This window comes from Amblyraja radiata, chromosome 22 (assembly GCF_010909765.2).
Source record: "Amblyraja radiata isolate CabotCenter1 chromosome 22, sAmbRad1.1.pri, whole genome shotgun sequence".
NCBI lineage: Eukaryota > Metazoa > Chordata > Chondrichthyes > Rajiformes > Rajidae > Amblyraja > Amblyraja radiata.
The window spans coordinates 42,364,125-42,391,396 of record NC_045977.1 but is presented as its reverse complement, the minus strand read 5'-3'; the positions used below and the strand labels follow the sequence as shown (position 1 = coordinate 42,391,396).

The following is a 27,272-nucleotide window of genomic DNA, read 5'->3' as shown; positions in this document are numbered from 1 at the left end:
ATTCTCAACGTTTTTTTGTAGTATCAGATGTGCTTAATAACACACCCAAATTCTACCACAGTCAGACCACGGGATAGGTCTAATTTTCAAGATGGCGTCCAAGATCCATTTTATGTGTAATATTAGCATAGAAAGTAATATTTTCCAGTGCAAGTATAGGTCTGCCTCATAACAACATTTCCTATATTCTAAACCCCAAAACATGGTGTTGGGCGGCAACATTATTTGTCTATGATGAATAATGAAGGAATAATGGGCGTTTTAAGGATTTGGAGGCCATCTTGAAAATTAGTCCTTTCCCGTGGTCTGAGTGTGGTGGGCTTTTGATATGTCATTAAGCACACCTGATACTGTAAAAACCCGTTGAGAAACCTTTTGTAGCAATTTTGTGAGAGGTCAAACCACATGTGCAGCTGCCTAATATAATCTTTTGTACTTTCAAGGTATAAAGTTCTTCTCCCTATTATTTTAATGAGGTATTGACGTATTCACTGCTAAATCCAATCCAAACACATTAAGTGATTGTACGCCATATAATTTCCACGCTGCAATTAAAGATAAAATATTGAATAAAGTAGCTTAGTATTTTAAAATAATAACCTCGTTTCTTTCTTTGGCTAAAGCTTTAAATGAACTACAGCAATAAACCGTCCTGCTTTGCGTGTGTTTTCAGTTACAATAGCCTTTTCATTGCTGTGTGCGGCTCAACAATTATTTTCCACAGTTCCTGTAAGGGAATCCACAAAAAAAAGTCAATTCTCTATGGCAATGACCAATAAAAACAAAACTTTTACACAAAGGACAAACAAATGGGAGTTATTAATAGGATTCAAGTCGACAGTGACATTTCCCTTTTTTTAAATCAAAACTATTTTTCAAATATTAAAATAATATATACAGTACTAAAAAACACAGAACCCACCACCATAATACAGGACAAACGATAAACTATTATACAATGTTTAAGAAAGAACTGCAGATGCTAGAAAAATCGAAGGTAGACAAAAATGCTGGAGAAACTTAGCGGGGGAGGCAGCATCTATGGAGCGAAGGAATAGGTGGCGTTTTAGGTCGAGACCCTTCTTCAGACTGATGTATACTAACTATTATACAACTATCTTACACTCCTTGTCAAGGATGCATTCAACCCTCAGCGGTCCCGGAAATCCCCCAGGGCGCCCGTGGACAGCATGTAGTTCTTTTCTAACACCACTCGGGCGCGGACGTAACCCCTGAAAAGGGGCAGGCAGCCGGCTGGCTCGGTGTGGCATTACCTTGGCAGCAATACTTACCTTGGCAGCAATACTTATATCTGGAAGCACTGGCAACACACTACCACTAGGTGGCAATCATTATTCAACAAGCAGCCACAGTTTAGCTTCTTAGGCTGTGGGCCGAGGAGCTTTATTCTGCAGTTTCGTGACCCAAGTCACCAAACTACATGAAATTCTCACATATTGTGTAAAAAAAAAAATTATATAAATCACCCCTGAAACTCGATATGAAGAAGACTTGCACATTTTTTATTAAATTAGAGAAAACTATATGTATCCATAAGACAGCAAATTAAACACTGTCACTAATGCCAGCCTGTTGTAGAGTAATAAGTCTTTAACAGCTAATCTCGGAGCTGCCTGCGAAAACTTACCGGGAAAAAGTGCTCCGATCGCGGGACAGGTACTCGCGGTAAAGTGAAGCCGCGGTCTCAATTAATAAGCGGCCGATTCGCATAGTGCCGTCTCTAGCGGTAGTTTTCAGACCCCGACAACGGGAAAAAAACGGAGGGATATCGATCGCTATTTATAGGCTTCCATTGCAGTGAGAAATGGTCAGATATCCCTCCGTTTTTCCCCCCGTTGTCGGGGTCTGAAAACGACCGCTATAGACGGCACTATGTACAGCCTCCCCCCGCCCGCCCTCGGAGATGATCAGTGGCTCCGCGTTCGCGAAGCGGCCGCTTATTAATTGAGACCGTGGCTTCACTTTACCGCGAGTACCACTTTTTCCCGGTAAGTTTTCGCAGGCAGCTCCGAGATTAGCTGTTAAAGACTTATTACTCTACAACAGGCTGGCATTAGTGACAATGTTTAATTTACTGTCTTATGGATACATATAGTTTAGGCCCTCAATTTCATGAATGAATGAAGTAAGTGAATGAATGAAGTAAGTGAATGAATGAATGTAATCTAGCTATTCTTTACCGCCATATAAATTGTTTCACCTTTCAGATGAGAAAAAGAATTGTCTCTCAACTACTACTACCAACACTGGATTATGCTGATATTGTCTATCAGAATACATTTGATACACATCTTCAACCCCTCAATGTAGTTTATAATAGTCTTTGCAGATTTATTTTAAGGTGTCCATATATAACTCACCACTGTTCTATGTACGAAACTCTAAACTGGTTATCCCCCCACGCTCGAAGATGCTACCACTGGTTCCAGTTCATCTTTAAATGCATCCATCTCAATTACCCCTCTTATTTAAAACAAGACCTATTACCATACACACCCTCATATTCACTAAGACATATTCAGCAACCCATCTTTTTCATTCCAAGAACTAACAAAGAAATTGGGAGACGTGCATTTAAATTCAAAGCTCCTTCTGACTATTGCCTAACACTCTGCCTAGTACCATAAGAACTATTAGCTCATTTCGTCTATTTAAAAATACACTTTTACCCTTCCTTATAAAACCATGTACCTGTTTCTAGTATTCGAGTCTTCAAGCTCCTTTATCTAGCTTGCTCTGTGTGTGATCATTTGGCATAACTATTGTATATGCATGGCCATTACACTTATGTATTATTGTATTGCATAATAATAATAATAATGGATGGGATTTATATAGCGCCTTTCTAATACTCAAGGCGCTTTACATCGCATTATTCATTCACTCCTCAGTCACACTCGGTGGTGGTAAGCTACTTCTGTAGCCACAGCTGCCCTGGGGCAGACTGACGGAAGCGTGGCTGCCAATCTGCGCCTACGGCCCCTCCGACCACCACCAATCACTCACACACATTCACACACATTCACACACAGGCAAAGGTGGGTGAAGTGTCTTGCCCAAGGACACAACGACAGTATGCACTCCAAGCGGGATTCGAACCGGCTACCTTCCGGTTGCCAGCCGAACACTTAGCCCATTGTGCCATCTGTCGTCCCAAGGTGTAACAAGGTCTTATATTGTATTATGTCACAATATCATGAAATAATATATCATGTAATAATGTTGATAGTATGTATTAAAGTACGATGTATGATAGGTGGTATATGGTATTATGCATCAACATTATGCTGTGACACATAACTATTATTATTATTGGATATTTAAAAGCCAATTAACAATTGTTATAAACTATAACAAGTGGGGATGGAGGGGTTTGGGGATTGGTGTGTGGGGAGGTGGGTCAATGAGAGCCTCTATGTATGTTATGTCTTGTGCTGTATGTTCCATGTTGGACCCCCTCGAAAACGAGATGACTGTCCATCTCAAGGGGTTATCCATGAATAAACTTGTTCAAACTTGTTCAAATTTATTCACATTATAAAATGGTGCAGTTAAATTAATTAAACTCCATACAGATAGATTTTCATAAATTCAGACTTTAGATCTTACCTTTTAGTTAGAGTTGGTCCCTGGCTGTCTAAATCTTTGTGTTCCAGGACCTCAGCAGGGACTTTGCTTTCAAGGCTTTCTTGCACTTTAATCCACCGCAGCACTTTCTTCAGCCTTTTTAATTCTTTCCCCACTAAATACAATTACCTGCTGCAAGTTTCCATGACATTTATTCCACAGAACAACAAATCGGAATCTCCAGTAAAACAGGCATCTGTGAAGCCCCCTCAGCCATTTTGTGTGCTAGCCTGAAACAAAGCGCGTGATTGGCCAACTGGCAGACAACTCAATGTTAAACGTGCTTTGATTGGACTAAAAATTACCCGAAAATTTTCAGGTTTTTCTCTAATTTAATAAAAATGTGCAAGTCTTCTTCATATCGAGTATCAGGGGTGATTTATATAAAAATGTTTACACAATATGTGAAAATTTCATGTAGTTTGGTGACTTGGGTCACAAAATCCCATTTCTAGACACATTTTTGATGCTCGGCCCACAGCCTATCTGGAGGGAGCCTCAATCCTTGCCTCTTCTGCCATAATGTCTAATGTCAAACATGGCCCTTCCACATCACACACACACGCATATGTAGTACACCAGTAAATGAGTCGTTATCGTTGTTATCCAGGCGACAAAGCCACATCGTTTGGGATAGTTATGAAAGAAGGGCGTCGGAGGGAACTCCGGATGCTGGTTTGGTTCTCTCCAGAGATGCTGCCTCTTCTGCTGAATTAATCCAGCATTTATTTATTTATTATTAAAACATTTTTTTTTATTAGAAGCATGTACATATCATAATCAAAACACATCTTATATATCAATCACACATTGCTAATAGATGGGAATCCAACTATCAAAATAATAGTGGTCCTCATTTATCAATTGTATATTAACTCTGCTTCTATTTGGGGTTTTTTTATAGATAGAAAGTAGGAAGAAAAAAAGAAAGGCACAATAAAAAACAATGGAGTAATTTACCAATAATACAACTTTAGAGTTGGTCCGTAGATTATAAAACATAACTGTTCATCTAATCCTGAGTTCGAGCTTCAGTCAGATTCCTGTGCCGGACCAATTTACCCTTTCAAAAAGTCAATAAATGGAGACCATATTCTAGCAAATAATTCTTGTTTGTCAATTAAGACAAGTCTAGTTCTTTCCAAATGTAAGGTCTCCGACATTTCCATAATCCACATTTTAATTGTGGGGGTTGTAGGACCTTTCCAACATTTTAATATTAATTTTTTCCCAGTTATTATACTGTAATCAAGGAAGTTTCTTTGGCTTGTTGTAAGTTTTAGGCTTTGTTCTGATACTCCTAATATTATTAGTTTCAACTTCAGAAATGATTCTAAAAATATCCGTCCAGCATTTTGTGTCCATCTTAGAAAAGGAGGAAATGGTTTTAGATCATTCCTAGCTTCAGCTGCAGCATCTACAGAAAATAAAAATCCCTCCCTGTGAAGCTTATCTCCATTCCCACTGAAACTAACTAGGGATAAGTGGGAGATAGATCGATCAGTTGTATTGGACATGGTGGACATCTCACACTGTCACTGGGTTCACAACTGGACACATCTGGAGTGCTGGAGTAATTCAGCGGGTCAGGCCACATCTGTGGACAACATGGAGAGGAGGGAGATTCTGCCATCACAGGGAAACGGACTCAGCAATTCAGGGCAACAATTTTGAAAACAGAACTACATTGTGGAGATAATCAAAAAACAAAAAACTTAAAATTGTTTCCATTGGACATGAGGAAAATGAAGAAAAGTTTAGGTTAGAGATACATAGAAACATAGAAAATAGGTGCAGGAGTAGGCCATTCAGCCCTTCGAGCCTGCACCGCCATTCAATATGATCATGGCTGATCATCCAACTCAGTATCCTGTACCTACCATCTCTCCATACCCCCTGATCCCTTTAGCCACAAGGGCCACATCTAACTCCCTCTTAAATATAGCCAATGAACTGGCCTCAACTACCTTCTGTGGCAGAGAATTCCAGAGACTCACCACTCTCTGTGTGAAAAATGTTTTCCTCATCTCGGTCCTAAAGGATTTCCCCCTTATCCTTGAACTGTGACCCCTTGTACTGGACTTCCCCAACATCGGGAACAATCTTCCTGCATCTAGCCTTTTCAACCCCTTAAGAATTTTGTAAGTTTCTATAAGATCCCCCCTCAATCTTCTAAATTCTAGCGAGTACAAACAGTCTATCCAGTCTTTCTTCATATGAAAGTCCTGACATCCCAGGAATCAGTCTGGTGAACCTTCTCTGTACTCCCTCTATGGCAAGAATGTCTTTCCTCAGATTAGGAGACCAAAACTGTACGCAATACTCCAGGTGTGGTCTCACCAAGACCCTGTATAACTGCAGTAGAACCTCCCTGCTCTTATACTCAAATCCTTTTGCTATGAATGCTAACATACCATTTGCCTTCTTCACTGCCTGCTGCACCTGCATGCCTACTTTTAATGACTGGTGTACCATGACACCCAGGTCTCGTTGCATCTACCCCTTTCCTAATCGGCCACCATTCAGATAATAATCTACTTTCCTGTTTTTGCCACCAAAGTGGATAACCTCACATTTATCCACATTATACTGCATCTGTCATGCATTTGCCCACTCACCCAGCCTATACAAGTCACCTTGCAGCCTCCTAGCATCCTCCACACAGCTAACACTGCCCCCCAGCTTCGTGTCATCCGCAAACTTGGAGATGTTGCATTCAATTCCCTCGTCCAAATCATTAATATATATCGTAAATAGCTGGGGTCCCAGCACTGAGCCTTGCGGTACCCCACTAGTCACTGCCTGCCATTGTGAAAAGGACCCGTTTACTCCTACTCTTTGCTTCCTGTCTGCCAGCCAGTTCTCTATCCACATCAATACTGAACCCCCAATACCGTGTGCTTCTCGGAGGATCTGTCCTGGTCCCTCAACACCTCCAAGCTGATCAAAAAGGCGCAACAGCGCCTTTACTTCCTGAGGAGGCTCAAGAAAGCTCACCTGTCCCCCCAGATCCTGACCAACTTTTACCGCTGTACCATTGAAAGCATCCTGACCACCTGCTTCACGGTATGGTACAGCAGTTGCACCGTAGTGGACTGGAAGGCACTACAACGGGTGGTGAAAACCGCTCAGTACATCATCGGTGCCCCGCTCCCTGCCATGGATGCCCTCCACCGAAAACCGTGTCTGAGACGGGCCGGGAAGATCATCAAAGACCCCTCCCACCCTAACCATGGACTGTTTGCCCTCCTCCCATCAGGGAGGCGGTACAGGAGCCTCAGGTCTCGGACTAGTAGGATGAGGAACAGCTTCTACAACAACACTATCACATTGCTGAACTTGGAGTCCCGCCGATAGATTTCTCCAGTCTCTCCGTCCACATTGTTTGCTTATTCTGTATTTTTATTTCTATATTGCACTATTACTACGGACTGACGCTAAACTGCATTTCGTTGTACCCATACTTGTATCTGTGCAATGACAATAAAGTTGAATTGAATTGAATTGAAGTTTGCATACTAATCTCTTATGTGGGACCTTGTCGAAAGCCTTCTGAAAGTCCAGATATAACACATCCACTGGTTCTCCCTTATCCACCCTACTCTTATCCACTCTATGTTTCTATGAAAGCTCAGCCCTCTCTTGCCCCAATGTTCATACTTCAATTAGAAACCGTTCTTCCCTATATCCTGTATCTGTACACTGTGGACGGCTCGGTTGGAATCATGTATAGTCTTTCCGCTCACTGGATAGCACGCAACAAAAGCTTTTCACTGTACCTCGGTACACGTGACCATAAATTAAACTAATTCCAAGAAATACAGTCTACCCTTGTTATTATGCTACTCGTTACAACGGATTTTGGTTATAGCGAAGAAAATCTGCTGTAACCGAGACATCTGTTCATATCAGGACCAAAGAACGGAGTTTGTTGACTCAGAGTGACCGCCAGGTGGTTCAAGCGGATAACCTTTAAAAGGTCTTAACAATGTATAAAGTATTATGTATTTTGTGTCCTTTCTTTTTCATTATGTGTTTTGTTTAGTGTATGTTTATTAGTTGGTTTTCCAATACTGTACCCCCCTTACTCAGTGAGGACAATCGTTGGGTCCCAGTCACATGGGAGACCTGGTCCTCCAACGCAACCCTTCCCCAAAGCAATGTTCCACAACTCTGGGGGGGAATATGTGGGGGAGGGGGGATGGGGAGGGGGATGTGGGGGAGGGGGGATGGGGAGTGGGATGTGGGGGAGGGGCGTGTGGGGGAGGGGGGATGTGGGGGAAGGAGGGTGTGGGGGAAGGGGGGTGTGGAGGAGGGGGGATGTGGGGGTTTGGGGGTGTGGGGAAATGGGGGAGAGGGAACCTTCAAAACCTTAATCACTTTTATACTATTTCACCGATCGGAATGAAACTTATTCGACTTGCAGCAGACGAGAATTGTGAGTAAGGTGGCGAAAAATCGTAATGCTGTGGGGGATCGTTTTTGCGCAAATGTGATTACAACGCAGACCGGAAGTGGTCAAGATGAGTGTTTTAGTAATAGTATAGATTGTCACCTGCACTGAAAAACAGTGAAAAACATTGTTTGCCTGTTATCCTGTCCCATCATACTATATGTGTAGGAAGGAACTGCAGATGCTGATTTAAACCAAAGAAATACACAAAATGCTGGAGTAACTCAGCGGGACAGGCAGCATCTCTGGAGAGAAGGAATGGGTGACGTTTCGGGTCGAGACCCTACTTCAGACTGGTCTGAAGAGTCTGAAGAAGGGTCTCGACCTGAAACATCACCCATTCCTTCTCTCAAGAGACGCTGCCTGGCCCGCTGAGTTACTCCAGCATTTTGTGTCTAACTTCAAATCATACTATACACGAGTACAGTCACACCTTACACGTACAGAGATAATGCAAAAATAGTACAGAGTATAGTGTTACAGGCGGAATAGAGATGGAAATGCTCAGCAAGTTAGGTAGCATCTGTGGAGAGGAAAAGAGAAAATATTTCTTATGAATTGTCAAAAATTTATATTTTTATTTTCACCTCTGCAGATAATGCTTGGAATGTTAATCTGATTTTTTCTGATTTTATTTCAGATCTCCAACATCTATTGTATTTTACTTTTGGCTTGTTTTTGTTTAAATGCTTTCTGGAATATGTTTGATCTGTCCTTTATCAATATCCACAGCTGTGTTAAAACATTACTTGTCATTTCTTCTTTCCTCTTTATTCTTTATCTCTGCAAGATTCCTTCATCCCTCACAATAATTTGCTTTAATTTCTCTTCACGGCTCATTCTGCTCCGAGAGTTCTCCAATTAGATTTGACAGTCTGAGAAACAAGTCTATGCAACCGAATCATCCATTAATCACCAACTCTTTAAAAACCCTAACCCCCAAAATCACTTACCAATTGTTCCACTCGCTCATAAACCAGGAACTGTGGAAAAGCAAGTTTGACTGGCTCCACAACAAATGAAGTTCTCCCATCATTCATGTTTCCCAACTCATCCAAACACAGTCGGAAGTGATCATAAGCATCGCATGTAACATCCAGTTTTCGCAACGTAAAGTTCAGTCTGAAAGAAATCACACCTCAGTTTTAACAAATTGTGATGCTATAAAGCTGCTGCTGTATTTTTGAAGATGCATTATAGTTAAAATAGGTCAGAATGTTGAGAATACAATGAGAATACAATGGGAATGAGAATACAATGAGAATACCTGAGAATACAATGAGAATACAATGAGAATATCCAGTTCATTTCACTCTTGAATTACAAGACACACATCTGCCTATACTGTAAGAATATGACCATTTATTTATCTTAACATAATATTATAAACATGACACCTGGTGCCAAATTTAGAAAATATATTTTAAGGACTGTGAATTGTGAAAGGCTTGGATAGAGTGGATGTGGAGAGGATGTTTCCACTTGTGGGAGAGTCTAAAACTAGAGGTCATAGCTCAACACCGACAAGACTGAGGAGTTGACTTTAGGAGGAGAGGAACACCCCTGTCCCATCTCCATCAAGGGTGTGGATGTGCAGTTTACCAAGGAGTACAAGTACCTTGGAGTTTGCCTGGACAGTAAACTGGACTGGTCCAGGAACGCTGAGGCACTGCATAAGAAGGGACAGAGCCATCTATACTTTCTGAGGAGGCCCCGCTCTTTCAACATCTGCACTGTCTATATCTCACGTTTCCCTATCCTCTGACTAGTCTGAAGAAGGGTCTCGACCGAAAACGTCACCCATTCCTTCTCTCCAGAGATGCTACCTGTCCCGCTGAGATATTCCAGCATTTTGTTTCTATCTTTGTGTAAAAGTGGGGTTCAGACCAGGGGTTGATCAGCCATGGCCTTATTGAACCTTCAGAACCTTCTGAACTTTGTAGTCGGCAGGACAGTACTCTGTATATCGCCAACTTGGTATTCACAAATAAACTACTCTCAGCATCAAACCAGTCTCTGCCTTGATGTGGTAACTTTTTATGACCAGCAGCAATAAATAAATAACATTATATATTGGTTTCTGATGCAATTCCATCGGCCGTTGGAGTTCCCTCATCCCAGCGAGAGGGCTTTCGGCAGCGGCGACTGCGGAGGGCTCAAAGGCCCCGACCACGGGTGAACAAAGAGGAAGATGACTGAACTTTGTTGCCTTCCCTCACAGTGGGAAACATTGATTCCGCTGTGTGGGGGGATGTTCATGTTAAACTTTATCGTCTAGTGTGTGCTTTTTTTATTCGTATGGCTGTATGGTAACTCAAATCTCACTGTACCGATTGGTACATGTGACAATAAATGTAACTTGAACTTGAATTTTCTAAAATTTCCTTCCAAGATGTCAAGAATCAAGAGTTTTATTGTCATGTGTCCCAGATAGGACAATGAAATTCTTGCTTGCTGCAGCACAACAGAATATGTAAACACAGTACATAAACGAGAGGTAAACAAGTTCAGTGTGTGTATATACACATACTAGGTATGTTGCAAAACGTACCTGAAGCGCCGCTGAAAATCTGTCCCAGCCCGTGTGCGCGATTTTGGCGCCGTTTAGAGGGGGGCGGGTTTAAAACGCGATTTTCCCTAGGCTGTTCAAATCGAGGTTTTTCAGCCAAGTTAATTATTAACGAAAAATCACTGGAAGATTCCCTCGCTTGAGCTATTATTAGTTTTAAGGGCTTTATTAAATTGTTATAGTAGGTTAAAAATTAACCTCTAAACCCCCGACCCCCGGCAACCGGCCGGATCTCATACAGGGGAAAACGAAAGGTAGGCTGTTTATTTTTATGTTAAAAAGGGCTTCTTAAGATCCCTTTATATAAAGTTTAATATTGCGAGTAGCTAATTTTGGGCCCATTATATCCCGCAATATTTTTCTGGGCATTTGAGGGCACAAATCTACCGCAATGTGAACGTTCTAAACCAGCGCGTTCACAGGATCCCACTAGAAAGCTGATTTAAATGGACTTTAATTTACAGCAATTGAACACTAAATTCCTTCCATTTGGCCTATAAATTAATGTAAATTAGATTTAAAAATCATGTTTTACTGTGAATTATTTGTGAATATTATTTGGACACTTAGGCTATTTAAAAATGTTAATCATTTATTAAGAAATGGATAGATGTTTAGATCTAGTAATTGAAGTTTGAAATTAGCTACAATTAGGTAACTAACTAATTATATGCTTTAATTTCAGGTCATCCAAGTAAGATTATTTTATATTTGTTTCAGAATGCTTCAATCTATGATAACTGAAAATTTCATTCAGTTCTCTTAATTTTTAAGAAAGTTATGGGCTTTTGACTGTCCACGATCACAGCTTTTTTGTTATGTCCATAGAAAATCAATAGGGAACAAGATGCTAATTTCCGAGTATGAAAATGGCCATAACTTTTTAAATACTTGAGATATGAAAGTGAATTAGGTGTCAAATTAAACTTATTTTTATGCTTTATCTGATGGGATAAATTGCAGACTTGATTTTTAAAATCTCAAAATGTTGTAACATTGCTACACATACACATACTCAAAAAGCAAACAGTTATCGTGCAATAATAGTAGTCTGTTGTAGTTCAGAACTTGTTTGTTGTCGTGTTTAATAACCTGATGGCTATTACACACTCCAATCCTAAAAATGTAGGTTGTACAATCCATACCATCACTGGTTGTCCATGTCTTTCCCATGCTTACCTTTTCTCCACAGAGAGATATACAGTGCTTGGATTTCTCAAATGGCTCAAAACTCTGTAGATTGTCTGAAAGAATGCATCCGTCAAGTCATCTTCGTAGAATACTGCAAAACAAGGAGGAAACACACACATTTAATCTAATGTACCTGCTCTTTAAAATCCATTGAAAGGGATACTTTATAAACCAACTCTTTACTAACAGTAAAATTAGCATATCCCAAAATGTCTCAACTAACATGTGATAAAGACGACGGCATTCTCGAAGGACATTTTAATACATTATAAGTACAATACAACAATAAAGAACAACATGAAATTATTGAAGTAATTCTCTCAGTCTCATCTTTAATTCTGGGACAACACTTGGCCAGGACTATCCGCTGGAGTTATTGTGATTCATGTTCATGTTCTTGCAGCTATAAATCACGTGTGCATCATTTGTGCTATTGCTCCTTTAAAGGGTAAACTATTAAATAAGAACATTGCATGGCATAATCCTTGATACACATTGTTATTAAACACACAGTGTGCAAAGCACAATACTCAGTCGTCACCAATTTAATCAAGAAATGCGTTGCTAACGACAGAGAATTATGGGCTCTTCTAACCAGAATCCTTGGATGAACACGGCTTGCTGTAAATTATTTTTAAACACTGAAAGGGTGAAAGTTTAGATACATATAAATGGAAATTGTAGCATACAAGTCCATCATCGTCAAGTCTTACGGTGGCGCAGTGGTAGAGTTGCTGCCTTACAGCGAATGCAGCACCAGAGACCCGGCTTCAATCCCGACTACGGGTGCTGTCTGTACGGAGTTTGCACGTTCTCCCCATGACCTGCGTGCGTTTTCTCCGAGATCTTCGGTTTCCTCCCACACTCCAAAGACGTACAGGTTTGTAGGTTAATAGGCTTGGTAAATGTAAACATTGCCCCTAGTGGGTGTAGGATAGTGTTAAAGTGTGGGGATCGCTGGTCGGCCTGTTTCTGCATTGTATCTCTAAACTAAACTAAACATCAGAAGAATATATAAGTTGTATGAGACTTTGGTGAGACCACATTTAGAATATTGTGTTCAGTTCTGGGCACCATGTTATAGAAAATATATTGTCAAGCTTAATTTACGAGGATGTTGCCAGGACTAGAGGGTGTGAGCTATAGGGAGAGGTTGAGTAGACTGGGTCTCTATTCCTTGGAGCGCAGGAGGATGAGGGATGATCTGATAGAGGTGTATAAAATCATGAGAGCAATAGATCGGGTAGATGCACAGTGTCTCTTGCCTAGAATAGCGGAACCGAGGACCAGAGGACATAGGTTCAATGTGAAGGGGAAAAGATTTAATAGAAATCTGAGGGGTAACTTTTTCACACAAAGTGTGGTGGGTGTATGGAACAAACTGCCAGAGGAGGCAGTTGAGGCTGGGACTATCCCAACATTTAAGAAACAGTTAGACAGGTACATGGATAGGACAGGTTTGGAGGGATATGGACCAAGCGCAGGCAGGTGGGACTAGTGTAGCTGGGGCATGTTGTCCGGTGTGGGAAAGTTGGGCCGCAGGGCCTGTTTCCATGCTGTATCACTCTATGACTCTATGAGATTGCAACCTTCACGTGGTCCGCCCTGTTTCGACGAATGCAATCAACCTGGCGTGCGCAATCAAATAGAACAAGTTGTCTTACAACTTTAGGCTGTGCACGCCATATGCAAGAAGAAGATGACTATGACTCTATCAAAATACTTTAAAGTAGTTGATCAGTGATGATACTTCGATGTGATGTACTTTACACATGGGAGCCCGTACCATCAGCAGCAAACAGCACATCCGTCTGGTCATGCAACTGGGCCGTTTCTTCTTCCGACCAACAGTATGGGTTTTTAGTGTCTGCAGTAAAAAAGTAATTTAAAACATCACAAAATCTTACGTGGATGTAATTGCATCTCCTACTTTTAAAAATAATTCTTTAGAATTCTTTATCTAATTTTGCCTTGGAGAAAATTAAAGGGAAAATCAAACAAGAATCTACCAATCAGACAATGTTCGTGTACTAATATTTCCAGGATACATTTTAACTTAAATAATGCTATTCATTTAGTGAACCTTTTGGCCAAAAACACATACTAGTGTGTTATGGAGCGGGTGAGCTGTATTGTCCAACAACAACTTGGATTTAACAAATAAAACCACGGAAAAATATCTCAGGATACCAGGGAAAATTGAACAAAAAAAATGAGGAAGAATGATTAGAACTTTGGTCCATGAGGTGGATTTTACGGTACGAAGAAACATGTAGGGGAGGGCAAGAGGTTTAGGGAAAAGACTCAGGGAAAGCTAGACATAATGTGCAGGAAGGAACTGCAGATGCTGGTTTAAACCGAAGATAGACACAAAATGCTGGAGTAACTCAGCGGGACAGGCAGCATCTCTGGAGAGAAGGAATGGGGTATGTTTCGGGTCGAGACCCTTCTTCACACTCAGAAGGGTCTCGACCCGAAACGTCACCCATTCCTTCTCTCCAGAGATGCTGCCTGTCCCACTGAGTTACTTCCAGCTTTTTGTGTCCATGCTAGACATAATGATTGAGTGATTGCAGAATTCAGACAAAGAAAGAGTTGGAATCAGAACAAACATTTACTGTATATCATGTAGATAAAGAGAAGAAGCAAGGCCATAAAACTATTTAAATGTGGGGATTTTAAATTGAAGGCATTGATATAAGATTCAAGATAGATTAACCACATCTGCAGTTCCTTGTGCCTAGATTAACTAAGACATCGGCCGTTTGACTTCGGACCAGGTGAAGGATAAATTGGGTAAAGCTGAGGTTAGGAATAGTTGAGACGTTTGGAGAAAAGTGGATGGAAATAATGTTGATTGGGGATGACACGGTATTTAAGATTTCAGAAATAGATGAGCTGAATTAACAAAGGTAGACAAAAATGCTGGAATAACTCAGCGGGTGAGGCAGCATCTTTGGAACGAAGGAATAGGTGACGTTTCGGGTCGAGACCCTTCTTCAGACTGGAGTCACTTATGTTATAAATACTTTATGGTATGTTATGAAGAATGGGATCTGTATGAACCAAAAGAATACTTAAAAGCAAGGATGCTATTGATGTATACAGCCAAAGGTGACTAGACAGGGAGGGAAACAAGATGAGGCTGTGAACTCAATTGCTTTGAGTCAACGAACACTGGGGAGTGACCTGGTTTGAAGGGAAAAGCTTAAGGTATCTATCTTTGATTCATGAACAAAGTATAATGATACAAAACTATATTTAAATTGACGTCTTACCTGTGCAAAATTCATCTTTTAGCCAGTCCAGGTCTCTTACTTTTATTTCACTTCCTGTTATATTATGTACAACGCAAAATATTTCAATTAGGAAAAATAAGATCAATATACATAGTGTGCAATAATAGTGCTAAGCAATAATAGTGTGCCTCTATGCGATTACTGTAAAATTATACATTTTGTAAATATTTCCAAAAGTTCATCAAACATTTTTTTTGATAGTAGTATTAAAAGACGTACATATTTAGGATTTTACTTCGGAGTCACGTTAGTGACTACGTGAAGAACCCCGCCACGACGCATGCGTGACATATCGCTTTCACGCTTGCGAAACGACAGGCGGGGTGGAGCGTTCCCCCGCAGCGATAAGTTTGAAACCGCGACCTGCAGGTAAGAAATTTACTCTGCGGTAGTTTTGTTCCCCGCGCTGTTTTTTCATAGTGGGGGAAGCTGGACAAAATAGTGTCCACAAGTGCTGCGAGTAAAGCTGGCTGGGGAGGACCGCGAAGTTGCGGGAGCCAGCAGCAGCTGAAGGCACAAGCCCCGTAAGGGATCAGATGTGCCGACTTTTGGTTCCGCGCCGGCCAGAACTCCACGGCCGGGCGGCAGGAGACGGGGTGGAACGACGTTCCCCCGTAGCGACAATTTTAACCTGGACCTGCAGGTAAGAGCTGCGGTCTTTTTGTGTTTTTACCATGCTGATTACAGGTGGAGAAACCAACGGGCTGCGACAAAGCTGGTGGGCTAGATGGGATCAGCTGTGCCCGATGTCGCCTCCGCACCGGCCAGATCCACTCCACGGCAGGGCAGTAAGGACAAAGCTGGTGAGGGAGGACCACGGAGCAGCAGGCAGCCAGCAGCACTCGGATCACCGATTGTGGGATCAGCTGTGCCCGATGTCGCCTCCGCACCGGCCAGATCCACGCGGCCGGGCGGTAAGGCTAGACACAAAAACAAACAAGGTCGTGGACTCAGAGGAGTCCGACTTTGAACAATCGCGGGCGGCCAGCGCCCGAGAGTGCTGGAGCCGGATGGATCGGTGTGTGGAGCATTCGCTCCACCGTGACAGACTCCGGGAGATGGAGTCGGGTCACTGTGGGCCCTATGATAAACCCACAGCAGTACCTCTTGAAGGGCTGCACAGTGCTTCTACCTCATCAGAGGGGAGCACTGTGGGTCAGTTCTGGGCTGGCCTGGAAGAGGGGTCCGCAGAAGGAAAGACAAGTGTGCAAGGGGTGCAGGAACAAGAGAACCTACTGGAACCCACTACGGCCAACGACAGCACCCCCACGCACCCACCAGCAGAACTGGTGAAAGCTCGAAGGCCCGGTACTCAAAACATGAGTCTTTTTTAGGCCATGGCCCAGGCCGGCCTTCTTGGAAGATGCGGGGACCTCCAACGCCAACCAAACCAAAAATCCAGACACCAGCGCAACAACAGCAGCGAAGAACCTACAAAAAGAAGTAAACCTGCCACTGGTAACTATGGAGGTAGGTGGGTCTGGTTCCCTACAAAATACAGGGAGCATGGAGGTTGGGTGGAGATTACACTCTTTTCGGAATGCATGGAGCATGTTAACAACCGATACTTACATCTTAAGCAGTATCCAGGGATACACAATAGAGTTTATACACAAGTACAGCCCTCCAGTTCAACATATACCTAACCGAATGTTCGTGCCTTCTGATAAAGAAAAATCAAAAGCGCAAGCTGAACAGGAGCGGCTTTACATAAAAGGTGTAATTGAGAAAACTCAACACGAACCATTAGAATTCGTGTCCAATATATTTACCAAAAACAAAAAAGATGGTGGTTGTCGCATCACCATAGATCTGACAAAATGGATACCTTTGTTACTGCTAAACAATTAATTTCCAAAGGTTACTTCATGGCCAGCATCGATTTAAAAGATGCTTACTATTCAGTGCCTATACGAGGTGACCACAGATGTTACTTAAAATTCAACTGGATGGGACAGCCCTGACAGTATAAAGCACTGCCAAATGGATTATCATCAGCCCCAGGCTGTTCACAAAAAATTTGAAACCAGCCCTAGCGGTTCTACGGAAACGTAAACACATGGTCATGGCATATTTAGATGACATACTCATTGTGGGCAAAACTTTGGAATTGGCCAAACAAACTGTAACAGCCACAAAACAGTTATTTGAAAAACTGGGATTTATTATCCATCCAGTTAAATCTAAACTAACGCCTTCCACTACTATGGACTATTTGGGGTTCACCATTGACTCAGTTCACATGTCGGTGACTTTGCCTAAGGGAAAGGCTAGAGATTTAATAGAGGCTTGCAATAACCTCATTGACATCAGCAAACCATCCATCAGATTGGTAGCAAAAGTAATTGGCAAAATGGTGGCTGCCTTTCCAGCCACACAATTTGGACCTCTACATTACCTAAACTTACAGAGAGCAAAAATACAAGCACTCTAAATTAATGCTGGTCACTCTGACAGACCTATGAAACTACCAATCAAGCTAAAATGGAACTAAAATGGTGGATAGATAACATCTGGCTTTGTTCCAATCCAATCATTGTCAGTAACCCTTCCATGGTACTACAAACTGATGCCAGTGCACTTGGGTGGGGAGCCACCAATACCATCACCAGCTGTGGAGGTAGATGGACTGCTCAGGAGGCATCATTATTACTCACACTGGGCATAAACTACCTGGAAATGTTGGGTGCATTACATGGCCTAAAGTCATATTGTACTGGGTCATATCACCAGCATGTTAGACTACAGATAGACAATACCACCGTGGTAGCATACATTAACCACATGGGTGGAAACAAATCGACATCATGTGACAATCTGGCTAATACAATTTGGCAATGGTGTATCCAGAGAGATATTTGGATATCAGCCACTTACCTACCAGGAAGACTAAATTTAGTGGCAGACACTAGGTCACGCAAATTTAATGTAAACACCGAATGGATGTTGAATAAAAAAGTATTTGCTGATATTACAGCAAAATATGGAACACAGATATCGATCTATTCACATCCAGACTTAACCACCAGTTATCAAATTATGTTTCATGGGAACCAGACCTGGGGCAGCGGCGACAGATGCATTTTCGCTGCATTGGGGGAAATTGTTTATTTACGCATTCCGTCCTTTCTGCCTCATCAGTCGGGTATTAAGGAAAATACAACAAGACTCTGCGTCTGGTATTTTGGCCTACTCAACCATGGTTCCCAGCGGTATTAAACATGGTATTAGAACCATGTATCACCATCCCACATAGACCAGATTTATTGCTACATCCCGTAACAAGGGATAGCCACCCATGCCATAAACATTTGAACTTATTAATTTGTAGAGTTTAAAAACACCTCTACTACAACTGGGACTGACGGACCGAACAGTGAACATGATCTCGGCGGCCCAAAGACAGTCAACCAAAAAACAGTATCTGGTCTATATCAGGAAGTGGGCGATGCACTGCCATAAAAACAACATCACCTACAGAGACATGAACATCCCGTCTGTTCTGGAATATCTGGCAGGCCTCCACTATGATGAGGGGCTCAGTTACAGTGCCATCAACTGCGCCAGAAGTGCCCTATCGACTTACCTATGGCAGGGGACAGAGCGTTACTCTGTTGGGACTCACCCACTGGTAACAAAACTTATGAGGGGAATTTTTAATACTAATCCCCCAAGAACCAGGTACTCCCAAATATGGGATGTAATTATTATCCTGAAGATGCTCAGGAATTGGTCTCCAGCAACAGCTCTGTCCCTACACAAACTGACATTAAAAACAGTCATGCTAATGGCATTGGTCACGGCACAAAGGGTACAGTCACTGCATAAACTAAGACTGGACAACATGACTTCCTCAACAGAAAATATTATGTTTCATATCTATGAGTTAGTAAAGCAGAACAGACAGGGATCAGCAGGCCTCAATATACAATTTAGGTCATACCCAACAGATGACCGTCTGTGTATAGTGAGACATCTGTCGTTATACATTGAGAAAACGAAAATCCTAAGAGGCAATGAGAAAGCACTTTTTGGTCAGCCACAAGCAACCACACAAAAGAGTGACGGTCCAGACCATCTCAAGATGGCTGAAACAGGTGCTAACACAGGCTGGGGTGGATACTAATATTTTAAATCTCATTCCACCAGGGCTGCAGCTACATCGGCAGCGATACAGTTGGATGTACCAATGGACCAAATCCTCAAGGCAGCAGGATGGTCTGGGGGGGAAAAAACATTCCAATTATTTTACAATAAACCAGTAATGAAACCTGGAACGTTTGCAGAAACAATTTTAAGTTCTGTAAATTAATTTAAACCCATAAAAAGGGGTTATAATTTTGTGTTAATAAATTTTATGATTTCAATGTCGAATTCATGTCCAAATTATGTTAAAACAATTCCTCCTACAGTCATCAAGGAAGACGTGATGCATGGACTCGTTTCCACGGCATGAAATCACAGAGCTTTAAAATCTTCACGTAGTCACTCACGTGACTCCGAAGTAAAATAGTAAGATTAAACAAGAACTTACCAGTTTGAAGTTTGATCTGTATTTTATGAGGAGTTACGATGAGGGATTACGTGCCGTCCGCTCCCACCCTTTATCATATACTTAACTGGTATCTCTTCTCTAATCTTACTATGTTTAGTCATTACAGTTATCTGTGATTTCACACCGCTGCTTTGAAGAATGACACGCATGCGTCGTGGCGGGCTTCTTCACGTAATCCCTCATCGTAACTCCTCATAAAATACAGATCAAACTTCAAACTGGTAAGTTCTCGTTTAATCTTACTATTAAACCCTAGATTTAAGTTGGAACTATAAATATAGTTATGTGAAACTGGTGGTAGCTGAAGTTCATATGCTGACTCTATGAACAAGCTTAAGAGCCTGTCCCGCTAGGCGATTTTTTAGGCAACTGCTGGCGACTACGACAATTCACCGAAGTCAGCACCGGCGACAACCTACACCATCCTGGCGACAACCTACAACAGCACCTACGTCAGGAGAAGACAAGCTACGACAAGCCCACGGTCGCCGACAGTCGCCAAAAAGTTTTGAACATTTCAAAATCCAGCAGCGACCAAAAAAATGCCACAACTCTTTTTGCAACTCACGACCATACAGGCGACACCCCGGCAACCATGTGGTGACAGCCTAGTCACCGGCAGTCCCCTAAAAAATCGCCTAAGTGAGACAGGCCCTTAAGTTAGATATTGGTATATTTTTGACATATGTACTGAAATACAGAGAAAAGGCTTGTTTGCATGCTATCCGATTAAATCAGATCATACTGTATATGAGCACAATCAGTGTAAAGGGGAAAATACCAGGGAGCAGAATATAGTGTTAGAGAAAAAGTACAATGATGGCAGAGAAATATGTTATAAGATCAGGTTTACACCCTAGGTTATGAAAGGACCGTTCAGTATTCTGCTCACAACAGGGAAGAAGCTGTCCCTGGGCCTGGTTAAGCTTCCTGAGTCAAGTTTTTGTACCTTCTACTTAAACATAAACTATTTAGTGTGGGAAGGAACTGCAGATGCTGGTTTAAACCAAAGATAGGCGCAAAATGCTGGAGTAACTCAGCGGGACAGGCAGCGTCTCCGGAGAGAAGGAATGGGTGACGTTTCGGGTCAAGACCCTTCTTCAGACTGAACTATTTAGTAGCTTACTGCTTGAAAAGAAAAGAAACCGAGCAGAAACTTATAAAAGATTTGACTATATTTCTTTTACCTGTCGTTCCATAAATATGTTTGTTTGCGATTACATTTCGTTCACACATATTCAGTAAATCTTCACCAACATCTGAAAATAAAAATATATAGGTTGAAGTCTATAGATGATATATACAGTATACATCGTTAAATGATAATTATCTAATGGGAAACGTACAATTTAAATGCTAGATTGTTGAGCAAGGAACAAAGTGCTGGATCAGTCTGAAGATTGGTCTCGACCCGAAACGCCAACTGTCCATTCCCTCTGCACATGCTGCTTGACCCACTGAGTTCCTCCACCACTGATTTTCATCCATCTTTGTTATAACTTCTAGCTAAGTATTCATTCGCTCGTGTGTCAGACGATTTTGCTCGCTGTTGGCTTCTGTTGTCGTCTAACATGTTGACAGAATTGTCGCCTGACGTGTCAGAATGCATCGTGTCGTCGCTTCCAGGGATGGCCATGAGGAAGCTTCTGCCATGGTCCCCGCTAAGTACTGCTGGATGAATCTTTTCCTTTGGTCTCCTTAATACATCTTTCTTGAAATACCCTTCATCTTCTTGTTAGATATGTACCATTATCTGTGCTGCAGCCACTTTAATCTAACATTACATAATGAAGAGGGTAGTCCGATGAAAATGTGACTTGTGGCCCTTACATGACTCTCAGGCAGCAAGTGCAATGATTGCAGCGCTGGAGATTTATTCTCAAGGTCAGGAATGGTACCTCAATCATCAGTTGTTCCATCAAAAATCTTTTTATCCAGTTAGTAAAAAAGGACGACAATTTTTGGGACCAAACGTTGCTTCTATTCATGTGGATGAAAGCCGTGCTGCTTTGTTCTCTGTGAGATTCAGTTCTTATCATCATTAGGACCAAAATAGAAGAGGTACAAAACAGCATGGTGATTGAGCTACACTCACCACTAACTACACACCTCCACGCAGAGAGTGTGGTGTTGGAAATCTTTGAAAGCATCACAGGTTACGCCAGTAAAGAAGCAATCGGCACCCAGTTCAAGGTGTTCATCGATGACCCGCAGCTTTGGTCTGCCACCCTCTGAACCGTTGCAGTGGCTATTAGACAATACTAGTCTTCACGTTTGATGCTTCCTTCGGGCAGACACGAGACACAATCAGCACAGAACCTGCGATGACCTGCATTGGACTGAAGAAGGGTCTCGACCCTTATTCCTTCTCTCCAGAGATGCTGTCTGACCCGCCGAGTTATTCCAGCTTTTTGTGTCTATCTTCGGTTTAAACCAGCATCTGCGGTTCCTTCCTACACAATGCTTAGATTGTCTTCCCTAGTCAGCTGGTTGTATATATTTGTTTCTAATGGCATAGTGTGAATGTTCATGAGACAGCATGGACAATGCGGCAGTAAATCGTCAGGAAACAATGTTCTTGCTGTCCCTCTGGTTGTTGATCCACATCAATGATTCATCACGTACTCATTTGTTGGTATTGTGACTATTACCTTGTGTAATGTGTGTAGAAATACGTAAGGCACGGGATTAATAATAATTAATAATAATAATAAATACTTTATTGATCCCCTCAGGGAAATTCAGATGTCCAGAAGCTCCCAACCAACAAACCCACAGATTCAAAACGAACGCAGACAGAAAATACATAGAATACAATGTGGACACTACCTGAGAGCAATAAATACTTAAAAAGACCAATAATTAACAGTTAAAAATTAGTAATTGCAAAATGCATCCCCCTACAGCCTAGCGGTCCGAATTATAAAATCTAATGGCTGCAGGGGTGAAGGATCTCCTGAACCGCTCCGTTCTACAGGGCAGGGAGAGGAGCCGGTTGTTGTTCCGAGTGCTCTTTTGACTCTCCAGAATTATATGGAGGGGATGCCCGGGGTTTTTCAGGATGACCTGCACCTTGTGCCTCATACGCCTCTCAAGCACATCCATCCCAGAGTCTACTCTCCCCTCCAGCACTGAGCTAGCTCGATTAACCAGTTTGACCAGCTTCCTATTGTTTTTTGCACTAATGCTGTTGCCCCAGCAGACAACAGCGTAGAAAATAACGCTTGCAACCACTGTGTTGTAAAACATGTGCAGCATATCCTTACACACATTGAAGGATTTGAGCCTTCTGAGGAAAAAGAGTCTGCTCTGGCCTTTTTTGTAGAGGGAGTCAGAGTTGACAGACCAGTCCAGTTTGTTATCAAGGTGCACTCCAAGGTATTTATATGTCTGCACATATTTTAAATTATTTTAAAAGTTTACAAAAGGTATGTCACAATATTGTACAAAAATCATTGGAATGTTATTAATTGTAAGCCCATTTTATGTCATTTCAATGCTGCTCATCATTCAATTTCCAGTAAATCATATTTATCCTAATTCCAACAGCTGTTTATATTGTTTTATACTCCTGTTGATCCCCAACTGATTTAATGCTTTCTCCATGGCACTGAGAGATCAATGTTCCAGCAAATTAGGGCCTTTAAACGTTAACACCCACTGTTGGTCACATCGGTTCATGGAGTGGTGAATGACAATGTCAATGGTGTTTTTATTGCCACCTGTGCAAATGCTTACACACGTACTTTCTTACATACAACCCAGTAAAGTATGTCCATATGTAAACACATTCCTGATTGGCAAAGTGTGCTGAAACAGTCCGCTGAGGACACATGCAAGAGACAGGTTTTTGGTGCCGTTTCCAGAGTCTAGCCCGTGCTGTAGTTCTTATGAGGGGTGCCCGATCCAGGCAAGTCCCAGGCAGTTGCGGGGCCTCCAGCCATCGTCTTCCTTGGACGTGTGGGTCGACCTGTGTTTCTCTCTTTGCCTGTCCACCTTTTGAGCACCTCCTGCAGCTGGCCAGGAGGGCGTGGAATGCCAGACCAGGTCCCTCTCCCTCCTCACTCATCGCCGTCACTAGCTCCATCCTCTCGGTCGGTCTCTGGTCTTTGGGGGATGAGCAGGGGGGGCCGGCTCGGCACCCTCCCCTCCTGCAGGCCGTGGTTCGGCGGCTACTCCGAGACATTTGTTTTATTTAACTCAGCAAATTTCCAATTAATTTTAAGAAGACTCCACTTCCTTCACGTAATGCATTTGAATGTTATTGGTCAATCTGCAGTCCCGCTGCTTATGGTGGGGAGTTTGTAAGTATGCAATTAGCCTACCACATGCCTTGGCCAATATTAATGGCCACTGCAGCCTAATCTCAGCTGAAAGAGGCTGTGGCTGAGTAAACCATTCATCATACAGTCCACGTGTGGTTCTTTGAAAGGACAATCACATTAGTACCATTCATCTCTACTTCAATACGTTCTGCTTGTTAGCTGTGTTTATTTCAGCCAGCTGCCAGGGTTAACAAAGGCATTACAAACATTGTTTCAGCCCCATTTGGCAGAGAATGCCTGCAGCTCTGGCAGCACCTCCAGGCAAACCGGACAAGTCAGTGAAAAGTTGAAACAAATTCCACAGGGAGTGAGAGAACAAATAATAACCCCCAGGCTCCAAACAACTCTCATACTTGGACATCAATCACACCAACACAAGTTTCCTCAGACTTGGCTGTTTCATTTGCTGCAGAGTTGAGGACAGATCCTATGATGGGTGCATGGTCCTTGATGAAGTAGGTGCGGTGGTTTGGCCCTGAACAATAGCCTGAGGATTCACTGCGTACATCTCTTTATTATTCTCCCAATGAGGATTTATTATTCTTCCCAATGGCAGAGTGCAGTGTCTGGCATTCTCTACACACCACTCAGCTATTCTACTCAGCCTTCCAAATCCTCACAGGGGCCGCTGTTGCTTGCAACAATGCCCAATAAATATTTGACCTGTAACCTTATTAACTACTTCTCATGCAACTCCCTGGTTGTGGAAGCTATGCCATTAATATTTGTTTATCTAAACACAACCATCACAACACAATTAACAATAAATTGTAAAGCAGAACACAGATTGCTTTCACCCCTACGATGCTGAGTGTTTTGAGAACACAGCTATTGACTGTACATTTGCAAAACTTCCATTAGTGGTGGGTAGTCAATACCAAACGATCAATGTGAATTAATTATCCAAACATGTTTTTGTCTCACCTGTGCAATAAATGGTCTTAGCAACAGTTGCCATGACAATGCTGGTCATTCCTGTGCCCGCTCCCAACTCCAGAACGGTGTGGTCTTTGAATAGGTGACTATAATTTAAAATGTAGTCAGCAAGGAGAAAAGCACCCCGCCACACCTGCAGATGGGAAGATTACCGTCAAACGGATTTTTAAATATATATTTAATTTCAATTTTGTAAGCAATATATATATATTTATATATATAGGATACCTGCTTTCCGACATCCTCCAGCGCAGTACCCATTGTGTGTTCTGTAAAAAGGAAATATATATAACATATTGTATTTTAGCAGATGTTTCATGTGCCTTTACAAAAATATGCATCACAACTTCCATTTATACTGAAGAAGGGTGTCGATCACCCATCCCTTCTCTCCAGAGATGCTGGCTGACCCGCTGAGTTACTCCAGCTTTTTGTGTCTAACTTCCATTCATACAGCTCCTTTATAACGCATACCAATCTCAAGTTAACATTGAATTACGTGTAGAGATATTAAAATAGGTAACTAAAAATATGGCCAATTTTATGGAGTGCCTTAAAAGGAAAGGGAGGCAAAAAAGGTGTAGGGAGGAAATTTCTGTGAGAACTTTGGCAACTGAAGGCACGGGAGCAAAGAGTAGAATAACTAAACGCAGCGATCACAGCAGATCACAATTATAGAGAATGGTATCAAAGAGAATGATATCAATGGACGAAAAAATCGTTTTATAAATAAATGATGTGCGTGCAATACAGTCTTGTTTTAACATTCATTAAACAATCAATGCAATTAAATCTGCTAGGTAGATAAGGTGGTCAAAAACGCTTTTGGCACATTTGCCTTCATCAGTCAGCGTATTGAGCACAGAAGTTGGAAGGTCATGTTGCAGTTGTATAAGATGTTGGTGAGGACGCATTTAGAGTATTGTGTTCAGTTCAGTGAACCGTGTTATAGGAAAGGGAACAGAGAAGATTCATGAGGATGTTGCCAGGACTAGAGGATCTGAGCGATAGGAAGAGGTTGAGCAGGCTGGGACTCCTTGAAAGCGCAGGAGGATGAGGGGTAATCTTTTTGAGGTGTATAAAACCATGAGATTAAAAGATTGGGTAGATGCACATAGTCTCTTGCCCAGAGTTGGGGAATTGAGGACCAGAGGACATTGGTTTAAGATGAAGGGGAAAAGATTGAATAGGAATCTGAGGGGTAACTTTTTCATACAAAGAGTGGTGGGTGCATGGAACAAGCTGCCAGAGGAGGTAGTTGAGGCAGGACTATCCCAACATTTAAGAAACAGTTAGACAGGTATATGGAGAAGACAGGTTTGGAGGGATATGGGTCAAACGTGGGCAGGTGGCTCCAAAGCCACACTCAGCAAAATCAATAACCCCACTCTCACCATCGACGGCACCACTGTCTCCCCATCTCCCCAGGCCCGCAACCTTGGCGTGATCTTTGATTCCACCCTCTCCCTTGAGCCTCACATCCGCCATGTCATTAAAACCTCCTTCTTTCATCTCCGCAACATCGCCAAACTCAGACCCTCTCTCACACCTCCCGCTGCTGAAAGACTCATCCATGCCTTCATCTCCTCCCGACTGGACTACTGCAACTCACTGCTCCTTGGCATCAGCTCCACCTACATCAACCGACTCCAACTGGTCCAGAACGCAGCCGCCCGACTCATCACCCACACCAAATCCTGGCATCACATCACTCCAGTCCTCAAACAACTTCACTGGCTTCCCATCTCCCACCGGATCAACTACAAAATCCTGATCCTCACCTACAAAGCCCTCCACCATCTGGCCCCCCCATATCTCACTGACCTCCTCTCCCTTACCAACCCTCACGGTCCCTCAGATCTACATCAGCCGGTCTCCTCTCCATCCACAAGTCCAACCTCCGCAGTTTTGGGGACAGAGCCTTCTCCAGGGCAGCTCCCAGGCTCTGGAACTCCCTCCCCCAACTGATCCGCAATTCCGTGTCCCTCACCATCTTCCAGTCCCGCCTCAAGACCCATCTCTTCATCTCTGCCTATCCTTAGCCCCACGTCCCCCTCCCTTTTCATCTGTGCATTAATTGCCTCATATTGTGTTTTGTATTGAATTCTGTCTTTACTTTGTGTACTAGTCATGTCTCTACTATTTATTTCATTCCCCTTACATGTTTTTCCTCTACCCGCTAAATTTTTGTAAGGTGTCCTTGAGACTCTTGAAAGGCGCCCATAAATAAAATGTATTATTATTATTATTAGGTGGGACTAGTGTAGCTGGGACATATTGGCGGGTGTGGGCAAGT

The 27,272-nt window shown here is 42.4% G+C and overlaps 1 protein-coding gene across 4 annotated transcripts in view; it reads right to left on the bottom strand.

The window, feature by feature from the left end:
- Positions 1-71: 71 nt before the first annotated feature.
- mettl22 (methyltransferase like 22) overlaps positions 72-27,272 on the bottom strand; it is a 38,483-nt gene continuing 11,282 nt past the window's right edge. For all 4 annotated transcript variants that reach the window (XM_033041165.1, XM_033041164.1, XM_033041166.1 and 1 more), the window contains exons 4-11: positions 25,205-25,245; positions 24,965-25,109; positions 20,903-20,974; positions 15,140-15,193; positions 13,648-13,728; positions 11,850-11,952; positions 9,055-9,223; positions 72-727 (exon numbers count right to left, since the gene is read on the bottom strand). In XM_033041165.1, coding sequence (XP_032897056.1) covers positions 674-727; positions 9,055-9,223; positions 11,850-11,952; positions 13,648-13,728; positions 15,140-15,193; positions 20,903-20,974; positions 24,965-25,109; positions 25,205-25,245 — 719 coding nt within the window. In that variant the 3' untranslated portion in view covers positions 72-673. The remainder of the gene's footprint in view (positions 728-9,054; positions 9,224-11,849; positions 11,953-13,647; positions 13,729-15,139; positions 15,194-20,902; positions 20,975-24,964; positions 25,110-25,204; positions 25,246-27,272) is intronic.